At 40.4% G+C, this 22,030-nt stretch overlaps 3 protein-coding genes across 3 annotated transcripts; 2 read left to right on the top strand and 1 right to left on the bottom strand.

Moving 5' to 3' along the window:
* Positions 1 to 8,555: 8,555 nt before the first annotated feature.
* On the top strand, positions 8,556 to 10,067 carry LOC131431426 (uncharacterized). Its single transcript, XM_058597137.1, has 2 exons — positions 8,556 to 9,854; positions 9,931 to 10,067. Exons 1-2 carry the CDS (start codon positions 8,900 to 8,902, stop codon positions 9,933 to 9,935), a joined length of 960 nt encoding a protein of 319 aa, XP_058453120.1. The 5' UTR covers positions 8,556 to 8,899; the 3' UTR covers positions 9,936 to 10,067.
* Positions 10,068 to 13,415: 3,348 nt separating this feature from the next.
* LOC131432366 (uncharacterized protein K02A2.6-like) lies at positions 13,416 to 15,060 on the top strand. The gene has a single exon (XM_058598599.1). It carries the CDS (start codon positions 13,721 to 13,723, stop codon positions 14,915 to 14,917), a length of 1,197 nt encoding a protein of 398 aa, XP_058454582.1. The 5' UTR covers positions 13,416 to 13,720; the 3' UTR covers positions 14,918 to 15,060.
* Positions 15,061 to 17,015: 1,955 nt separating this feature from the next.
* On the bottom strand, positions 17,016 to 19,615 carry LOC131433182 (zinc finger and SCAN domain-containing protein 2-like). Its single transcript, XM_058600063.1, has 2 exons — positions 19,195 to 19,615; positions 17,016 to 19,140 (listed from the first exon to the last, which is right to left on the bottom strand). The coding sequence occupies exons 1-2, from the start codon at positions 19,321 to 19,323 to the stop codon at positions 17,179 to 17,181; spliced, it is 2,091 nt and encodes a 696-aa protein (XP_058456046.1). The 5' UTR covers positions 19,324 to 19,615; the 3' UTR covers positions 17,016 to 17,178.
* Between the last annotated feature and the right edge of the window lie 2,415 nt (positions 19,616 to 22,030).

Genomic DNA, 22,030 nt, shown 5'->3' with positions numbered 1-22,030 from the left:
GGTTCAAAAAACTTAGGGATGATAAGGAGTACCCAGCACTTCCTGGGGCATCAAAAAACCCGAATGACCCCAAAGCACAACCAGAAAATCCAACAAACGCTGGATTATTGAAATTTTCTGATATCGTGGACTGGATATTAACAGCCTTCAATATTACTGATCCTCTGAAAAGCTTCCTAACTGCTCTACTGCCAACAGTAAGGACATTTTTAAAACAGTTGACTGAACAATGGCCCCTCCTTGCAGCGATCGTATCTTTTGATGGATAATTTACCACTGAGAATCGAAGATATGATCATTGTGCTTCAGTGGAATTGCAGAAGTATCATCCCAAAACTTGATTCTTTCAAACACTTAATACATACTCATAATTGCGATGTATTCTCCTTGAGTGAAACTTGGCTTACTTCTAACATCAACCTCGACTTCCATAATTTTAACATAATCCGCCTGGACCGAGAAGACTCTTATGGAGGGGTACTTTTAGGGATTAAAAAGTGCTATTCATTTTATCGTATTAACCTCCCCTCGACACCGGGAATTGAAGTTGTTGCTTGCCAAATTAATATTAAAGGCAAAGATCTATGTATAGCTTCTATCTACATTCCTCCCAGAGTCTCGATAGGGCATCGTCGGCTTGCAGACATCATAGAACTTCTTCCTTCACCGCGGCTGGTTTTAGGGGACTTTAACTCGCATGGTACAGGATGGGGCTGCTTATATGATGATAATCGTTCTTCGTTAATTCAAGATCTGTGTGACAACTTCAATTTGACAATTCTAAACACGGGAGAAATGACACGGAACCCTAGACCACCAGCACAACCAAGTGCGCTGGATTTATCCCTTTGCTCGACTTCGCTACAGTTAGATTGCAAGTGGAAGGTAATCTGTGATCCTCACGGTAGCGATCACTTGCCGATCATAGTTTCTATCACCAACCGTGGAAGACCATCGGAAACAATCAATGTTTCGTACGATTTCACACGAAACATTGATTGGAAACGTTACGCGAGCTTGATGTCTGAGAAACTGGAAACATCACAGGAGCTTCCTCCGGAGGAAGAGTATACATTTTTGGCTGGCTTGATTCTTGACACCGCAATTCAAGCTCAGACGAAACGAGTACCTAGCGCGCAAACTAGTATGCGTTCTCCCAACCCATGGTGGGACAAAGAGTGCTCAGAGCTGAAAACGAAAAAAGCTTCAGCCTTCATCTCGTTTAGAAGGAACGGAACTCCAGATAATTATCGGAAATACGCGGCGTTAGAATTTCAAATGAAAAGTCTGATTAAAGCTAAGAAACGCGGTTACTGGCGAAGGTTTGTTGACGGATTAACGAAAGAAACAGCAATGAGCACTCTTTGGAATACGGCCCGTCGCATGCGCAATCGAAATCACGCGAACGAAAGCGAGGAATATTCTAACCGCTGGATATTTGATTTCGCTAAGAAAGTATGTCCTGATTCTGTTCCGGAACAGAAGATATCCCGCGTCGCGACATTGAATACAAACGAAACACCGTTTTCGATGGTAGAGTTCTCACTTGCGCTCTTGTCGTGTAACAATAGAGCCCCGGGGTTAGACAGAATTAAATTCAACTTGTTGAAAAATCTGCCCGACTCTGCCAAAAGGCGCTTGTTGAATTTATTCAACAAGTTCCTCGAGGGTAATATTGTCCCACACGAATGGAGAGAAGTGAGAGTTATTACTATTCAAAAACCTGGAAAACCAGCCTCCGATCACAATTCGTATCGGCCGATTGCTATGCTTTCCTGTATTCGGAAATTGTTGGAGAAAATGATTCTCTTCCGTCTAAACAATTGGGTCGAAACAAATGGATTGCTTTCAGGTACACAATTTGGGTTCCGCAGGGGCAAAGGAACGAACGATTGTCTAGCGTTGCTCTCAACAGAAATTCAAATGGCATTTGCTCGTAAAGAACAAATGGCATCAGTTTTCCTCGACATCAAGGGGGCATTCGATTCAGTTTCCATTAACGTTCTATCTGAGAAGTTGCATCAGCATGGTCTTTCACCAGTTTTGAACAACTTTTTATATAATCTATTGTCCGAGAAACACATGCATTTTGAGCATGGTGATTTGACGACAAAGCGATTCAGTTACATGGGTCTTCCTCAGGGCTCATGCTTAAGCCCCCTTTTATACAACTTTTACGTAAATAACATTGATGAATGTATCAACACATCTTGCACGCTAAGACAACTTGCCGACGACAGTGTTGTGTCTATTATAGGACCCAAAGCTGCCGATCTCCAAGGACCATTGCAAGATACCCTCGACAACTTGTCGACATGGGCTTTTCAAATGGGTATCGAGTTCTCTACGGAGAAAACTGAGCTGGTTGTATTTTCAAGGAAGCGAGAACCTGCGCAATTACAGCTTCAACTAGGGGGTGAAACCATAGCTCAGGTTTTCACATTTAAATATCTCGGGGTCTGGTTCGATTCCAAAGGTACCTGGGGATGTCACATTAGGTATTTGAAACGAAAATGCCTACAGAGAATCAATTTCCTTCGTACAATAACCGGAACTTGGTGGGGCTCTCACCCAGGAGACCTGATCAGGTTGTACAAAACGACGATATTGTCAGTAATGGAATATGGATGTTTCTGTTTCCGCTCCGCTACGAATATTCATTTCATTAAACTGGAAAGAATTCAGTATCGTTGTTTACGTATTGCCTTGGGTTGCATGCAATCAACCCATACGATGAGTCTTGAAGTGCTGGCGGGCGTCTTACCGTTGAAAAACAGGTTCTGGGATCTCTCATATCGACTGCTAATCCGATGCGACATTTTGAATCCGATGGTGATAGAAAACTTTGAAAAGCTCGTCGAGCTTAATTCACAAACCCGTTTTATGTCCTTGTATTTTGACTACATGGCTCAGAATATAAATCCTTCTTCGTTTGTTCCCAATCGTGTTCATTTTGTGGATACTTCTAATTCTACTGTGCTTTTCGACACATCCATGAAAGAAGAAATTTGTGGAATCCCGGATCCTGTACGCCCTCAAGAGATCCCAAAAATTTTTAATAATAAATTTAAAGAAGTCGACTGTAATAAAATGTTTTACACTGACGGATCATATCTAGACGGGTCCACTGGCTTCGGTATATTCAATGTAAATTTCACCGCTTCCTATAAACTCAGTGATCCAGCTTCAGTTTACGTCGCAGAACTAGCTGCAATTCAGTATACCCTTGAGATCATTGACACTCTGCCCACAGATCACTACTTCATTGTATCGGACAGTCTCAGTTCCATTGAGGCTCTCCGTTCAGTGAAGCCTGGAAAGCACTCACCGTATTTCCTGGGGAAAATACGGGAACAATTGAGTGCTTTATCTGCAAAATCATACCAGATTACCTTGGTTTGGGTCCCCTCACATTGTTCCATACGGGGCAATGAGAGGGCGGACTCGTTAGCCAAGGTGGGCGCACTAGAAGGTGATATCTATGAAAGACCAATCTGCTTCAATGAATTTTTCAGTTGCTGTCGTCAGAAAACTCTAGCTAGCTGGCAGAATACATGGAATAGTGGAACTCTGGGACGATGGTTACACTCAATAATCCCACAGGTATCGACGAAAGCTTGGTTCCGGGGGTTAGACGTGAGCCGAGACTTTATTCGTGTAATGTCAAGGCTCATGTCTAATCATTATATGTTCAGCGCGCATCTCCGTCGTGTGGGGCTCGCTGAGAGTGGTGTCTGCGTTTGCGGTGAGGGTTATCATGACATCGAACATGTTGTTTGGACATGTGTCGAGTATTGTGATGCCAGGTCCCAACTCATAGGTTCCCTTCGGGCCCGAGGTATACCACCCTTCGTACCAGTCCGCGACGTCTTGGCAACTCGAAATCTTCCTTATATGACTCTCATCTATAACTTCTTGAAAACTATCAATGCTCAAATTTAGTGCTCTCCCTATCTCTTTCTCGTCTACAGCTCTACCGCACTCTTCTTTACGTTGCTGGAAGTATGGCCTGTGTAAACGATGCTTCGGAGCATGCACCTGCCTTGAACTGACTGAGTTGCTGGAAGCTACCCAAAAACGTCACATCAACGTCAGAACACACCAACGAAGCATCCCAATCCAGAATAATCTCTTCATTGCTACAAGCTGAAAAACATGAAGATTCATCGAACGCAAAATGTGTCTAAAAGATGTATGCCACAAACCAATGATGTATTCAAATTTCAATTCAATACTGTGTAGGTCCCACCCTCCCTATGTCCCCTTACTAACTGGGGAGTATGCCGCCCCGTAATACGGCATCCCTTTCTCTCTCCCTAACAACAAGACAATCGGCCACGTTAAGCTAAAGCAAATGAGCCTAATAAAAATTTTATTTGAAAAAAAAAAAAAAAAAAAAAACCGATACGAAGCTATATTTTGGACGAAATGCACCAAATATTTCGTTTTATATTGTGTCTTTATCTCCGATAGTACTTCTACCAGTACTATTTACAAGACATTGAATCGTATATGTAAATACCACTTTCAAAATTTAGACATATCTCTTATATTTATATTGTTTTGTCCCAGCGTATGATTTATCATAAGGATAATTCCGTTTGGAATAGATTTGGCATTTCCCAAGATCTTAAACACAAAATATGAGGGTATTGATGATATCTGCTCATTTGGTTCAAATTTGGGAACCCCTGGGTTATAATGGGTTAAACTGATGGTGGCTTCACACATACATACATACATTTATGAAATTCTCGAAGTCCTTATAGTTTCCTTATATTACATTTTGGTGGGGAAAGGGTTCCAATCAGCTTTTTACAGCACTGTCCAAAATGTATTGCCCTCCCCGTTAATTTGTATCAGGCCGAATTAGCGCATGCGCGCCATATAAACGCCTCTTTCAATATGAGGAAATTATATTATTACCCAACAGTTTCTATTATTTATTTATGTTGGTTGTCTTACCTTTGATAATAGTTTATATTCTGTTTTACCTTAATTCCAGTGTTCTATTCAATTGCGTTTCGTAAGTGTCTTTTGTTGTCCTTCTATTTTATTTCTATTTCGTACTTTTGCTGATGTTATTTTATTTCCTGAAATGTAAAAGTTAGTTGTATGCAGTGGTGTTTTTATTCTTACCCATGTTCCATTTTGTATTTAAGATTTCCTAAGAGTGTTAATTAAATTATTTTTCAATTTTTCAGCTCCACATTTATCATATTTGTTCTTGTTTTTCTTGAGTATCTTGTTCTTTATTCCGGATTTCTTGTTCATGCCCAGTTATCCATTTCCGAAAAAAAAGGAGACAAAAAAAGATTAGTGTTTTTTAATGACATCTTTGTATGGCCGGTCATGATGGTTTGACGGAAAAAACTGAGAACATGCATTTTTATTTAAATTATATTGACACTTGGGTCCCACAAGTATTACTACAGCATGTTCACATTCAGTTGTCTTCGGTTGATCCTTGACAGTGTTACCATCCGCTCAGGCACTTTTGGGCATCTGGTGTACACTGACTCGAAATGCATCACTACCAATTTGATACAACGCACTCAAAGGCACGGTAAAATGTATATTGTACATACACACAAAAACACATGCATACTGTTGGGGCAAATGGAATAATCCTCTGGCAACATGGTCGTACTCAACGAATGGCAACACTGGGCTCGTCACTGACATTTCACGCGATGATAGTAACTGATGCCACTTGTGTTTCCGGCGTTATACAGACTGGACAGTCAGTCTTTTTATTCCTGTTATTATGCGTCTAATATAGTATAGTTTTTATTCGTTTACGGCGTGTTTTACTAATGACCACATGGTCACGGCTACCTCCGAAAACCCGTCGTAACAGTGGCGACGAGATTCGTGAGCGCGAGTATTTTTTTTTTTCTCGTCCAAGTTAGCGGTAAAATCCGCCCGGGAAAAAAATCGCGTCATCCACGTGTAATCGGAAAAGTTTTGTGATGTCAATGCCGAACCAAGCTCCAGTCAATATGTCCGGCGTGGATTCTGATCATCCACAGCACTTACCAACGGACATGATCATCGTTCAGATTCTTCAACAGCTTCAGCAACAGTCGCTCGTGACTAATCAGCTCCTGCAAAACCAGCAGTAAACCCACGAACAGCAACGTGTGTTCCTCCAGCAGCAGGATAATATGCTACGTAACATACAGGTGAATGTACCCGCGAACCCTGAAGCAGTCCTCGACTCGCTAGCAGGAAATATTAAAGAGTTCGGATATGACGTCGAAAACAACATAACCTTCAGAGCATGGTTTTCACGTTATAAAGATTTATTCTCGAAAGACGCAGAGAGGTTAGATGAACCTGCAAGAGTGAGGTTAATAATGCGAAAGCTTGGAATTTCGGAACATGAGCGCTATCATAACTTTATTTTGCCGAAAACTGCTAGTGATTTTACTTTCGATGAAACAATCAGCAAGCTCGGAAATTTATTTGGTACAACGGAATCTACCGTCAGTAAGCGCTATCGTTGTCTACAGCTTGTTAAAGGTCCCACCGAGGATTACGTATCGTATGGTTGCCGAATCAATAAAAGCTGCGTAGAATTCGAGTTAGGCAAAATGACGGAAGAGCAGTTTAAATGTTTAGTCTTTGTTTGCGGTTTGAAAGACGAGGCCGACAGCGAAATCCGTACAAGGTTGCTCACTCGAATCGAAGAAAGGACCGACATCACGCTAGAACAGTTATCAGCTGAATGTCAACGACTTCTAACTCTTCGGCATGATACTGCCATGATCGAAAATGCTGGAAGCTCGATCAATGCCATACGGAAAAAGCACCAGTTTCAGCAACAATCTCAGGAAATTCCACGGAAAAATCAGGAACAATTATTTCGTTATTCTCATCAGCAGCGATTTCCGAAGCAACGCGATGAAAAGCGAGCATCATTCTACGCAGGTAACAAAGTACCACCAAGCCCTTGTTGGAATTGCGGTGCTATGCATTATACTCGCTATTGTCAATACCAAACTCATCAATGTTCGGTTGCAATAGCTACGGGCATAAAGAAGGCTATTGTCGCACAGCGAAGCCGTCTTCGAAGAAAGAAAGGAGGAAAACAAACAGTGTGAAAGTGGATACCAAAGTAGTAAAAGTGAACTCAATAAACGAACGCAGAAAATTTGTGACAATTGAACTTAATGGTGTATCAGTGAAATTACAGTTCGACACCGCATCAGACATTAGTGTTGTGTCACTTGAGACCTGGAACAGGCTCGGAAAACCATTAACAAGACACCCAATGATGTGTGCTAAAGCAGCATCAGGTGATCCTCTTAAACTACTGTCAGAGTTTGATTGCATGATCACAGTGAACGGTTTGACCAAAAAGAGTGTTTTATTTGTTGTGAATCAAAACCTACATATTTTGGGACTGGACCTGATCGAATTGTTCCAGTTTGACACGGTTCCGATGAATACGTTTTGCCGTCAGATTAGTGAAAAATCAACAGTCTCAATTGTTAATCGTCTCAAGGCGAAATATCCTTCCGTGTTCAGCTCAACACTTGGTCGCTGTCTTAAGACCAAGGTGAAACTAGATCTCAAGCCGAACCAGATACCAGTGTTTCGTCCAAAGCAACCAGTTGCATATTCAATGTCTGATTCATACCTGCAATTGGAAGTAGACGAGGCGTCGAGTTTACTTTTATCGATCAATACTCATCGAGGCATTTATAAAGTGAATCGTCTAGCACCCGGAGTGAAAACAGTGCGATTAGAAAAATGCTCGTTTGGCTGTAAACAAATTAAATACTTGGGGCACTTACTGGATCAACATGGAATACGTCCTGATCCTGCTAAAATCGAAGCGATTAAGCAGATGCCAGCTCCTACTGATGTGTCCGGAGTACGTTTGTTTCTTGGAGCTATAAACTATTATGGAAAATTTGTTTCGAATATGCGTTCTCTTCGTTACCCCCTCGACGAACTTCTGAAGACATCTACCTGCTTCAAATGGACATCCGAATGCGATCGTGCATTTAATACATTCAAGCAAATTCTTTCGTCTGACCTGCTTTTAACACATTACAACCCTTCTCTGGAGATCATAGTCTCTGCGGATGCGTCATCGATTGGCCTTGGAGCGACCATCAGTCATCGTTTTCCGGATGGTTCGGTCAAGGTTGTTCAGCATGCTTCTAGAGCGCTAGCACCCGCCGAGCGCAACTACAGCCAGATCGATCGAGAAGGACTTGCCATCATATTTGCGATTACAAAATTCCATCGCATGCTGTTTGGTCGCAAATTTCGGTTGCAAACAGATCACGCACCGCTCAACCAAGGGTATTCCAGTATACACTACAAAGCGTCTACAGCGCTGGGCCCTCACACTACTTATGTACGAGTTTGAAATAGAGTATGTGGCTACAGACAAGTTCGGGCATGCTGATATACTGTCAAGGCTAATCAACCGCCATGTAAAGCCCGATGAAGATTATGTCATAGCAGCAATTGTAACAAGATTGATTATTAAATAATTGGCAACACTTATATTTTAGAGTCAGTCAGTATAACTCATAGTCAAGTATCGGAAGACGCGTACGTTAGTTAACACCGTGAAATACATATTATTTGTAATACTGTACACCTGCGTATTATTACATTAAAAGTTCAAAACTCATTACATGGTGTCAGAAGTAAAAAAATACTGTCGTGAAAACGAAATAAACATACATAAAGTTGTCGTGAAAATCCACGCGGAATCGAATAAAATCGTCGCCATTGTCGGAAGCGTTTGTAAAAAAAAAAACCGTTCACACAAGAATAGTTTCAAGCTGTTAGTGTGTGCGTGAGATCTATACCATCCTCGAGTGTACTCACACAATGAATGTGAAACGTCTGACAGTAATAGTCAAATATAAAGATGGCAACTGGCGCTGATCGTCTACCGCAGTCTTTAGATTGCACAAATTTGGCGAAGGAATGGCCTCGATGGAAGCAGAAATTCAACATCTACATGATTGCAAACAACAAAGCAGACGAATCGGAAAGGAACAAGATTGCTACATTTTTATGGTTAGTCGGTGAACACGGTGTAGAAATTTACAATACATTGTTTCCAAACAATGGAGACACAGAAACTATGTTCGGAGAAGTTGCAGCTCTAAACAACCAGCCTGCTGCCGAACCTATCGCGGGTGTTGCTGTTGTACAAGAGCGTACTCTAGCAGAAGTTATAATTGCATTCGACACTTATTGTCTTCCTCGAAAAAACTTGGCGGTAGAGGCCTTCAAGTTTAATACGATTGCTCAAAAAGAGAAACAACCGTTCACCGAATTCGAAACAGCACTTCGAACTCAACTGGCATTTTGTGAGTTCGAATGTGAGGCTTGTCATGTACCATTTGCGGATAGAATGTTACGAGACAGAATAATAATCGGAATTCAAGACAAGAAACTACAACTTAAGTTACTGGATGGAAAAAACGAACCGCTTGTAAATATCGTCGAAATATGTAAAACGTACGAAGCTGCTGCAGAAAACAAACAATTGTTGGAGCGAAACGAAGTGCACACCGTAATCGAAAATCGAAAGGAAGGGAACGTAGTGCCAACAGCGATGTGTTTCAAGTGTGGACAACCATTCAACGGGCGTCACAGTCGCTATTGTCCGGCGAACAATGTAGTTTGCGATGGATGCGGACGTCGCGGTCATTTTAGGAAGTACTGCAAGTCAACCAAATATGATAGTAAGAGAAACTGTTATATCGAGGACAACAAAGGGAATACTCAGTTCGCCACAGAGCGACTGCCCAGGACGTCGAAGCATAATACAAAGCAAGGCAATAACGTTCATATGCTGAATTGGGCTGATGCAGGTAAATGTCGTAGTGAGGATTCAAACAACATACTACGTGAAGAGAAATTGTTCAATAACACGTCCTCTAATTATAGAATAAATTCGAATACTGTATCAAATGGCAGAACAAAAAAAATGGACCAAGCAATATCTAATTCAGAATCGAACTGTGGAATTTAAACTCGATACCGGCGCTGATGTGAATTGCGTTCCTTTGAGCATTATTAATGAATTCAACATACCTGTTTTATATAAAGATTGTTTTAATGTAGTTGATTATAGCTCTAATAAAGTACGAATACATGGGCAGGTAACATTAGATTGCAAAGATGTGAAAAAAGGAACTATACATTCGGCTGACTTTCTCGTAGTAAACGATTCGTTTGAACCGTTACTGGGACTTGAATCATGTATTGCTTTTGGGCTTATCGAACGTCTGAATAGCTTGCAATCTGTTTCGTTTCCAAACGAAAGAGAAAAGTTCATTGATGCCAATGCTGATGTCTTTGACGGATTGAGAAGAGTTCCAGGCACCTGCACTATCATACTTAAAGATAATGCTGTTCCATCGTTGCATTATAAAAAACGAATTCCTATGAGTTTACATGATCGTCTTGAAAAGGAACTTAAATCCATGGAAGCTCAAGGCATTATTAGTTCGGTCGATTATCCCACAGACTGGGTTAACAATATGCAGATTGTAGAAAAACCAAATGGATCCTTACGCATTTGCTTAGACCCAAAACCTTTGAACGCTTCGATTAAAAGGGAACATTTTCTCATTCCGAAGTCTGAAGATCTTCTTAGTCGTATGTCTGGAAAGCGTATATTTACTGTATTGGATCTTCGCAATGGATTTTGGCAAATGGAATTGGATCGCCAAAGTTCTAATCTCACCACATTTATGACTCCATTTGGTCGGTTTCGTTGGAATCGCCTTCCATTCGGAATAAGTAGTGCACCTGAACTTTTTCAAAAGTGTATGGTTCGTATTTTTGGAGATATCCCAGGAGTCGAAGTTTATTTCGACGATGTTGCGATAGCTGCTGAAAATCTTGAAGAGCATGATAAAACCTTAGCAGTGGTTCTCGATCGAGCACGAGTGAATAATATTAAGTTTAACCCAGATAAAATACAATACCGTACAGATAAGGTTAAATTCATGGGTCACGCAATGACAAATGGCAAAATATCGCCTGCCGAATCATATATTACTGCAATCACCGATATTCCCAAACCAAAAAATAAATCTGATGTCCTAAGGCTCCTCGGATTATTGAAGTATCTAGGAAAATTCATTCCGAATTTGTCCAAACGCACAACCGCATTAAGAGAATTAACACGAAATGATGCCTCATGGTCATGGACGGAAATGCATGACCATGAACTAGAAGATCTCCTAGGCTCGTTAACAACTACACCTGTTCTGGCTATTTTCGATCCACACAAGCCAATTGTTGTACAAACCGATAGTTCGAAGGATGGCTTGGGAAGTGTATTAATCCAAGATGGAATGGCTGTGGCGTATGCGTCTCGTACACTTTCGAAAAGTGAACAAAAATGGGCACAGATTGAAAAAGAGCTGCTCGCAATTGTTTTCGCTTGTGAACGTTTTCATTATTTCTTATATGGTCGCTCTTTTGTAGTACAATCTGACCATAAGCCCCTCGAGTCATTAGCCAAGAGAGACATTGATGACGTGACACCTCGTCTTCAAAGGATGTTTTTGCATCTATTGAAATACCCTGGAATAAGTATACATTACACGCCTGGTAAGGATATGCTGGTTGCTGATTGTCTGTCTCGAGCAGCTCTTCCCGGAAATACTGGTTCATGTGAAGAGTTGACCGGAATGATTCATGCAATATAACAAACCGTATGCCTATCACCTGATAATTATAAGCTGTATTTGGAAACGCTAAACAACGATGAACGTTATCGTCGGATCATTGGATATGTGGAGCATGGATGGCCATCATATCATCAATTGGATGACCTTAGTCAGTTGTTCTATAAGCATCGTCACTCACTACACTATGAAAACAGATTATTATTGAAAGAGCATCGTCTAGTTATCCCGTCGTTGTTGCAAGCAACAATATCTAAGTGGCTGCATGCGCCTCATTTAGGTGTGGAAAAAACTCTCGCTCGAGCTAGGAATCAATTCTTTTGGCCTGGAATGACGAACGATGTTACTGAACTCGTAAAAGGATGTCGTGTTTGTGAAAAATTCACTCGTAATATTCAAAAAGAGCCCCTACATCAAGATGCTTCTCCAAGCTATCCTTTCCAACGTGTTGGAATTGACCTATATGAGTATGCGGGCCATGATCATGTCTCGATCATAGATGCTTACTCCGGATACGTCATATCACGACAATTGGGTGAAAAATCAGCTCATCATGTGATCAAAATTCTAGATCGCGTATTTAGTGATTATGGATATCCTACGCAAATCAGATGTGATAACGTCCCGTTTAATTCAGCTGCATTTGACTCGTTCGCTAATGAATGTAATATTGAATTCGTGTTCTCTAGTCCTCGATACCCTCAAAGTAACGGATTGGCAGAAAAGGGAGTGGCTATTGTAAAGAATATTTTGAAAAGATGTTATGAAACAGATGGTGCTGAATCATTTAGATATCGTTTGCTTGAATATAATACTACTCCTATAGCTAGTATGGGTCTGTCTCCGGCTCAACTGTTTTTTGGGCGTCAACTGAAATCTCGCCTTCCTATATCCAGTGAATTACTTCTGCGGAATATTCTCGATGAATCTCATGTTGCCAGAAAGATAGAACGCAAACGCCAGTATCAAAAGCATTATTACGATCGCTCATCGAAATCATTACCAGTCTTGAATGTTGGTGACAGTGTGATCTTTAAAAAGAATGGCAAAGAATGGCACTATGGACAGGTGGTTCGGATTGCTAATAGTAGATCTTATATTATTAGGGATAGTTTCGGAAATCACTTCCGAAGAAATAGACGATTCATTGCTAAAACGAGACAAGGGGAAAATGATAATGAGTTGCTATACGAAGACCATATTCAAAAGTATTTAAATCGTTCTGATCGTCCAGCTAGAGTAATTAGTCAGCCGTCGTTTCGTACTAACAAAACGAATCAACAATTACCTACAAGCTAATCAAAGTGATGATACAGTCATAGCACAGTCGCCTGAAGCATCGTTAAGTCTTGAGCCTGATAACGACAGCTCCTATTCAGTAAGTGATTCCGAAATACCGATTGACGATGAATCAACCAATTCAATGTCTGCTATGAACGAGACGTCTTCCAGTAATCCATATCATACCCGTAGTGGGCGTATAGTGCATCCTCCTAAGCGATTTGATCTTTGATCATATAATAGATTAGCTATTTGAAAAAGAAAGCGTGTAACAAGATTGATTATTAAATAATTGGCAACACTTATATTTTAGAGTCAGTCAGTATAACTCATAGTCAAGTATCGGAAGACGCGTACGTTAGTTAACACCGTGAAATACATATTATTTGTAATACTGTACACCTGCGTATTATTACATTAAAAGTTCAAAACTCATTACAGCAATGACACTTGAAAATGACGTCAGGTCAGTAGTTTCCGAATCCTTCGACGTTTTACCTCTCAGTTTCAGAACAGTACGAGACAGAACTCACAGAGATCCGGTCCTCAGCAAGGTTTACCGATTCATTCAGGAGGGCTGGCCGAAAGCACTACCAGCCAACGTAGATCGCGAGCTTCAACGTTATTTCAATCAACGAGATTCTCTTACAACAGTGCAAGGGTGCATTCTATACAACGATCGTCTGGTAATACCTTCGCTGCTTCGCAAGCAATGTCTCAACCAAATTCATCTAGGCCATCCAGGAATCGGACGGATGAAAGCAGTGGCCCGAAGCTACGTGTTCTGGCCATCACTGGACGTTGAAATTGCAGAATACGTACGAACGTGTGTGCATTGCGCTGCAGCCGCCAAATCACCAGCGCATATTCCACCAGTACCCTGGCCAAAATCATCGTCTCTCTGGCAGCGGGTCCATGTTGACTATGCCGGACCCATCGATGGTGAATATTTTCTCCTAGTCGTCGATTCTTACTCCAAGTGGCCTGAAATTGTACAGACACGGCGAATCACAAGTACAGCAACGATCAACATTCTTCGTGGCCTGTTTGCACGCCTGGGAATGCCAGAGAAGCTGGTATCCGACAACGGTACCCAGTTCACCAGTATTGAGTTTAAGCAGTTTTGTGCTGAAAACGGTATTGATCATGTCACTACCGCACCGTTTCACCCTCAATCAAACGGTCAGGTTGAACGGTTCGTCGATACTTTCAAGCGTGCAATTAATAAAATTCAAGAAGGGAGAGGATCAATTAACGCTGCATTGGATACATTTCTGCTGACGTATCGAAGTACACCAAATCAATCAGCACCGAATGGTTTGTCACCATCGGAAGTGATGTTCGGTCGACGCCTAAGAACGTGTTTGGAACTTCTACGTCCTCCACCGAACTGTACGCAAGAATCGCTCCAGCACCAGCAAGTAGCTTCACGGTCCCTGAACAAAGGAGATGCCGTGTTCGTGAAGGTTTATGCTAAAAATACTTGGAAATGGATTCCGGGCACCGTCATCGAGAAAGTTGGTCGAGTGATGTACAACGTTCTGGGAGACGGTCATCGTCTTGTTCGGTGTCATATCAACCAGCTTCGGAATCGAAGGCATTCCGCTAATGCATCCGGAACAAGCCTGCAGACTACGACACGACAGTTACCATTAAGTATCCTGCTCGATGCCTGGGAATTACCAACAACAACAACAACAACGAGTACTCCTCGATCTGAAGTAACACCGAAAGCAGCTTTAACCAGTGACACTGTCAGAACCCCGTCGTTGTCACCGTCGTTCCCTGAGACTTCAGACAGTCAACAGCTATTACCAGATATGTCGTCAACCGCTACAACCACATCTACTTCTGAGACTGTTACGGCAGTTACACCAAGTTTTCTTCAACCCTGGCGCTCTTCGCGAGTCCGAAGACCACCTAAGCGGTTTACCCCGTATCAACGCTACTAGGAGGGAGATGTTGGGGCAAATGGAATAATCCTCTGGCAACATGGTCGTACTCAACGAATGGCAACACTGGGCTCGTCACTGACATTTCACGCGATGATAGTAACTGATGCCACTTGTGTTTCCGGCGTTATACAGACTGGACAGTCAGTCTTTTTACTCCTGTTATTATGCGTCTAATATAGTATAGTTTTTATTCGTTTACGGCGTGTTTTACTAATGACCACATGGTCACGGCTACCTCCGAAAACCCGTCGTAACACATACACACACAGTCATACACATACATATATGCATACATACCCACATGTATTCCACACGCAAGCATTACAACATTGATTTACTATTTCTACTCTAATGATCCTAACTATAACTAGTGTGCCAATAGTCATCTCATTAGTAGAGTCACCATGTTATTTTAGCGATCACTCGACTTTTAATAAATGAATTGGGATAAAACCGAATACAAAGTCATTGCCTCGTCTCTAAGAAGCAATAACGCATAGTAGTAGCTCGGAAATGGTTCAATACTGCTGTTTTAGCGAAGTAAAATGTTCCAAATATCATGTTACTTCTGAAGATAATCTATCAAACAGAGATAACAGATGTCACTATAACAAATGGTTCTCGTATATGAAATGACTAATGGATTTGAGATGAATGTGGGTACCGTTACCCAATTTCTATCTCTTCTAATGGTCGATCGCTAATCCTGAGCTGAAACGGTGGCCTTTATTACCGTTCTTGCATGCAGTTACTCTTACACTTCACTCACACATCATCACACCCATCAGGTCCCAAACGATACATCCTCACAATACAAACTGGATGAACATCGTTTGACAGCTATCAGTGGTTTGCCCATTGGTTAAGTCATTATTATTTCGTTCTATTCTACAATATTCTATCTCATTCCACAGTAATCCATTGTACAAAAACCACCAATAAACGTCAAATATGGACTCGATTCACCGTTCACCTATTGTCATCGTGTGAAATCCAATTGGGATACGCTCACTCCACTTAACATCCACTTCACACTGGTAATAGAGCTCAGTTAAGCCCTACCGGCCTCTCCAACCCCGGCTGTTGGAGCGTAATGCAATAAACATCTTATTCACTCACAATCGAAATGTATCACCATATACGGTTTGATACAACGTATACATACATACATGTATAAATATATACAGGCACCAAGGCATACTGACATACACACATACATACATACATACATACATACATACATACACATGTGTACATACATATACATATATACAAATATGTATTCCACGAGCAAACATTGTAACATTCATTTACTATATCTATTCTGATAGATTTTAACTAAATTCATTGTGCCTATAGTCATTTCATTAATAGATTAATCTCTGATAAGCAATACCGCATAAAAGTAGTTAAGAATATGTACGATATTGCTGTTATAGCGACGCGAAATACTCCTAATTTCATCTTACTCTCGAAGTCAATCTATCGAACAAACACAACAGATCTCGCTCTAACTAATGGTTTTCATATATGAAATGACTAATGGATTTGAGATGAATGGAGGTGCCGTTACCCAATTTCTATCTCTTCTATTGGTCGATCGTTAGTCCTGAGCTGAAACGGTGGCCTTTATTACCGTTCTTGCATTCCACTTCACTTACACTTCACTCACATATTACCTCATCCATCAGATCCCACACGAGCACAACAAACCTCACAGAATAAACGTCAAAGATGAACATAATTCACCATTCAACTATTCCGTTATCGTGTGAAACCTGACTGGGGTACATTCATTTCACTTAATTTCCACTTCACACTGGTAATAAGGGCCGGTAGTATGAAAATGAAACATAAAAAAGAGCTCAGTTAAGCCCTACCGGCCTCTCCAACCCCGGATGTTGGAGCGTATTGCAATCAACATCTTATTCAAATCATGCCTCACTCAATAAGCTAAATAATTAAACTAAAAGTTATAACACATATTTATATTAAATTGTAACAATAATTAACCGTATCTGATGATGTTTGCAATACCGTCAAGCCCATCAACCACGGGAGGGACATTTATGAAATTCTCGAAGTCATCTGGAAATTATTGAATCTACCTATATTTATGTAAAAAATAACTCAATAATACATAGGTAATGAGGCTTTCTGAATGCCAAGATACAGACATTTTTGCACCACTAGGTGAATTAAGATTAGATTTTTATTACAATCGCTTTAATTTCAAACAGTTTGCTTATTCGTGAAGATCATTCGATTTCGACTTCTGCCTCATAATCCCCATCGTGCAACGTTTGCGTGTGTCTTTCCACACGATGGTTGTTAAGATCTTCTACAGAAACAAAGCATTCCTCACACATATCGCAAACAACGTTTGAAGTTGTTTTGATCCTTTCTACCTTTTTGTTGCAAATCTGCTTGTGCCGTTCGAGTACTGTTTTCCTTGTGAATGGTTTACTACATAGATCACATCTATACGGATAGTTTCCAGAGTGAACAACTTCGTGTCTACGCTTGTCCGAAAGATGCGCAAAGTTTTTCGAACACAACGTACAGGAATACGGTCGCTCTTTTGTGTGAACCCTAATGTGGGTTTTCAAGTTAGCAGTACATTTGAAACGTTTATTACATATTGCACACCGAAATGCACTGTCAGTCGAATGTACCCTCAACATGTGAACGTTGAAATTACATTTTCTAGAAAAATCTCGATCACAGCGTGTACACTTAAATGGTTTTTCAGTTGCTTCATGTAATATACGGTGTGATTTAAGGTTTCCTTTAGTTGAAAAATGCTTTCCGCATATATCACACATAAAACGTTGCCTACCATCAATATCGGCAGTTCGGGCTTCGAATATTTGTTCCACCCGTTCATGCCTTATCGCTGTTTTTGTAATCTTGGGAATTTTTTGTTTGGATTGGTGATTTTCCAGTGTAAGTTTAAACCCACAGTCTAGAAAGCATATTTCACATACAAATTTAGAGCGTAATACTTGCTCGGATTTTCTATGAACTTGCTCCGAATGTATACCTAATTGGTTGAAAGGTATCATTTCATCACACCCGCAACAACTTATCACAAAATCTTTCGGTAGCATTTTGTGCAATTTTTCATGCTGTTTTCGTTTGCGAACGCTTTGTAGTACTAGTTTGCAATAGACGCATGTCCGCAGTTTTCTATTCATCCGACTTGTTTTATGGTGGTTTAGAGCTCTCAATGAGCTGTGGTTTGTATAGCATACATCACATGTAAACCAATCCGGACCGGTATTCGTGTCATCTTTGGGAACATGAATAGTCTTGGAATGAATCATTAGCTCATTACTATTAGCAAACTCCATCGGACATCCGCAGCAACTAACATTTTCATCCGTCAGAGTGAATCCTTCAGACTCTATAGCATCCAAGTCCTCGTCAATTGCTTCATAGTCTTCGTACTCATCATTGTCCAGGGTTTGTACTTCCAGTTTCACGAATTTTTCATCTTCTCTATCCGCAATCAATGGAGAGACTCTCTGAATATCTTCTTGTTCAAGTTTTTCTGAAACCCTTGTAGACTCTGTTTCGCTATGAACATGTTCTTCAACACATTCCTTGAGTTCTTCGATAAGATATTCCTCTTCAAACGCTGCAATACTTTGTCGAATATCTTCTTGTTTAACAATAACTAGCGATACATCCACTAATTCTAAATTGTTTTGGTGATTGGATGAGTCTAAAGTTTCAGTGACAGGTTTTATATTGAGATCTTCTGAAACACATTCAAATGTATCGTCAGTTGATTCAATTGGGATTGATAACTTATCAATTGAAGAATTCAGGTCAGTTGAATAGCTAATATTAATGTTTGCTTTATCTGCTAATGTTTTTAATGCAATTGGTGACCATTCTGCAATTTTATGAACATCATTTTGGATTCTTTCGGAATCATATTTAACGCCTTCTTCATGATCGACTTGCTCTATATGTTCCTCTTTTTGCTTCTCTTCAATAGAATATTTTTCAAAGCAGCATTCAATTGAGCTATTTTCTAAGATCTTTTCATTTGAGGGTTTGCATGTTTCCTTAATTATTTTGCAGCCTAAGTGAAGAATTTTCCTTAATTTTCTGTCCGTATTACGACATCGTGAACGAATTTTGTACGCTTCGTTTATTGCCCGAAGACAATCATTACAGATAACTCCCGGCAAACCGTCGTCTTTTTCTACCTGTAAACAGAATATTTGAAAAATATTTGAGAAAAACACAGAAAACACAATTACTTCGATTCCCGCACATTCCGCAATAATTTCGGCATGAGTTAGACGATAGCCCATGGATAAATCAAACAACGATGTGAAATTATCACCATCATCATCCATACAAACACGACATATTTCAGGTGTATCCATTACATAGAATAGAATAAATATTCATGAATACTAACTATTAATAATCAACATTTTAATAACAAACATAAATTATCTCTGCAGTGAATTAGAAAAACAGAATGAATGTTTCATAAACAGAGATGCCAGGTCGAAAATTGAGTTGAACAAAAAAGAATCCGCGGGCTTTATGTTCTCTATAAAATATTGAGCACGGAATCGACATAGTAAGGAAAAATATCGGCCGATGAAGTCTGCAAATTTTAACGAATGTCTGCGCAAAAATCGGTTTTCTAAGGTTCACAACAGAAAAGACAGGCAGACAGGTAAATTTACTGATTAGTCCGCAGACCTGGCAGCTCAGATTATAAAACATACAACTTACACACTGCCTGTGAATCGATTAATATAAAGTACAGAATCACACGCTCATTCAATGTTACTCTCAAGTGAGTCATTTGTACTCACTTTTGCTTATTTGGTTCAAATGTCAAAAAGTGAGTAATATTGATTTATAAGAATGAGTAACTTCGACTCAGTTTCTAAATTGACAACAAGTTTTACTCACAGAGCTTTGAAAACGTTGTGTGAAAATTTACGTGCACTGAACTTTTCCCTTTGTCGGAAGGCGGAACTTTTCCCTCTGTCGGAGGTGGAACGGAGGAAGGCAGACGGATCCTTTCCAATGAGCGATGAACAGGTAACGGCTTCCTTCATTCGTTGGAAGTAAGTCAGCAAAGCATTCCTTATTCGAATCCCTTATTCAATTCGCTTGATATTGAGTAATATTTACTCACTCGAGCTAATTTTACCATTTGTAGCACTGAGTAAATGTTACTCAGAATTTGACAAATACCATATTTACTCAAAAGTGAGTAAACAAGCTTTGCTCACTATAGAGTAGTTCCACTTTTAACGAAAGTGAGTGAAATTGTACTCACTTTAGAGTAACATTGAACGAGCGTGCAGTCCATACAAAAAAGTTGCGTGCTGGACTTCAGTTGTCAGCAGAGTTGCCATGTTATTTTTTTCAAAAATTGTTCTCAGACTAAAAAAATTTCTGGATTTGCCTCTGTCACACTATGTACAAGGAAATTTTACCCGGGCTTCATTTTCAGTGAGCAAAATAGGTCTCACTAAACGATAGGTGCGTCTAGAGGCCAAAAGCGTAAAGATCTGAAGAGAATCTGGTAAAATTTGTAAAATCTGGCAAAAGATCAGGTTTGTTAGACTACTCAAAGCGACCGCCAAATAATAAGATATCTCGAAGTTAGGAATCAAACGGGGCTCCAACAAAGATTAACTCAAGATAGAGTAGTCTGCGATTTCTTATGTATCCATCCATTCCTGCGGTAGAATCTCCTCCTCCCAAATCTTAGAAATCATCCAGTGCAGCGCTCTAACCAGGCCTCTTATCCATGTTTGAGCAGCTCGCCTAATAACTGGTCATTGCTCGCGGCTTTGTTGTTCTTCAGCTTGCCGATCTCCTCACTTATCTCCGACAGATCAGGGGCTGGAAATCAGTCGTTGGCTTAGCGTGCACCCAGATTGATTCCTGTTTCGTTCTCTGCATGACGACAGCTGTTCGTTTGGAATGACAGCTTCCACTTCCGAACGAGCAAACGACCTGTCAATTACAATGTAAGCCTAACGACACTGCAAACATTTCGGATTACATGTTTTGAATGTTGCCAACATTACGGATGAGAAGACGTCACCCTGGTTATACACACTTGAAACCGATTTTTAAGCTCGACATTTTGAAATGCCGAAGTAGATCGGCAACACGACATTTTGCTGATTGTTCAGTAATCCACATGCTCTTTTACGAAATTCGGTAATATGCACAGTTTGAAAATGGAATAATTCCACATTTCATGATTATTCAAAATCATTTACAAAAAACTGCACCGATGTTTGGTGAGTGGTAATCTTCGTATAAATGGATTTCTAATCGCTTTGTGTTTTTTAGTTCGATCTCGAAAAAAGAAATTATGATGGATTGGTTAGCATCATTACTGGCGAAGTTACAAGTCGTCTGGAGCGAGTCATCAAAAAGTCTACATTCAATCGGCTTGGTGGACTAGTTTTAGACCAGGAAGCTCGAGCATTGGCTTCATTCCTTACGGGAGCTACATCCTGGTCCGTTAGCGATAAGCTTGCCAGATTGCAACAAATTGCAACAAATAGCGAATCTAGAGAGCGTTTCAGAATTACCTGAGTATTGGGATTCGAACATCTAGCGAAGTCCGAACAATTCTTGCGTTAAGGTAGGCATTTACAGGTCATTCAGATCCCCAATGCAAAAGCAAAAATGTTCTAGTACGACATAAAAAGTCGAAACTTTAAACGAGGAATGTAAGTATTTCTGGGAACGTTATGAAAGTGATAAATGCTTAGTTAGATAAATATATTCCCTCTGAAGATAACACACGATAAGTTTTTTATTGCCTTAAACAACCGAAATCCAATTTTTGGTAGTGAATAATTTGCGTTACCGGTACGGTACGCCACTACGAATTACATATTCGTTATGCGACAAGTACTCCAGAAGTGTCGCGCCATTGACTTCAAAGCGGCATACGACACAATCGCTATGGCAGATTATGCAGCTATGGCAGATCTCTGAAAGAATAAATTTAATACCTACAAGCGGGCCAACTACACTCAGTGGTTTCGTTTTAAGTGAGAATCTCTTGTTTTTGTTTACATTCCATATGTGGTTTCCAAG

Source organism: Malaya genurostris, chromosome 2, assembly GCF_030247185.1.
Source record: "Malaya genurostris strain Urasoe2022 chromosome 2, Malgen_1.1, whole genome shotgun sequence".
Classification (NCBI taxonomy): domain Eukaryota; kingdom Metazoa; phylum Arthropoda; class Insecta; order Diptera; family Culicidae; genus Malaya; species Malaya genurostris.
The sequence above is the reverse complement of the archived record's forward strand: the minus strand, read 5'-3'. Positions and strand labels throughout refer to the sequence as shown.

What these genes read in the sequence shown, in the direction of transcription:
- LOC131431426 (XM_058597137.1), top strand. Translation starts at nt 8,900, where the DNA reads ATGGCAACTGGCGCTGATCGTCTACCGCAGTCTTTAGATTGCACAAAT.
- LOC131432366 (XM_058598599.1), top strand. Translation starts at nt 13,721, where the DNA reads ATGAAAGCAGTGGCCCGAAGCTACGTGTTCTGGCCATCACTGGACGTT.
- LOC131433182 (XM_058600063.1), bottom strand. Translation starts at nt 19,323, where the DNA reads ATGGATACACCTGAAATATGTCGTGTTTGTATGGATGATGATGGTGAT. An exon ending in CGGAATGTGCGGGAATCGAA is followed by an intron (nt 19,141 to 19,194) that starts GTAATTGTGTTT and finishes TTCTGTTTACAG; the next exon opens with GTAGAAAAAGACGACGGTTT.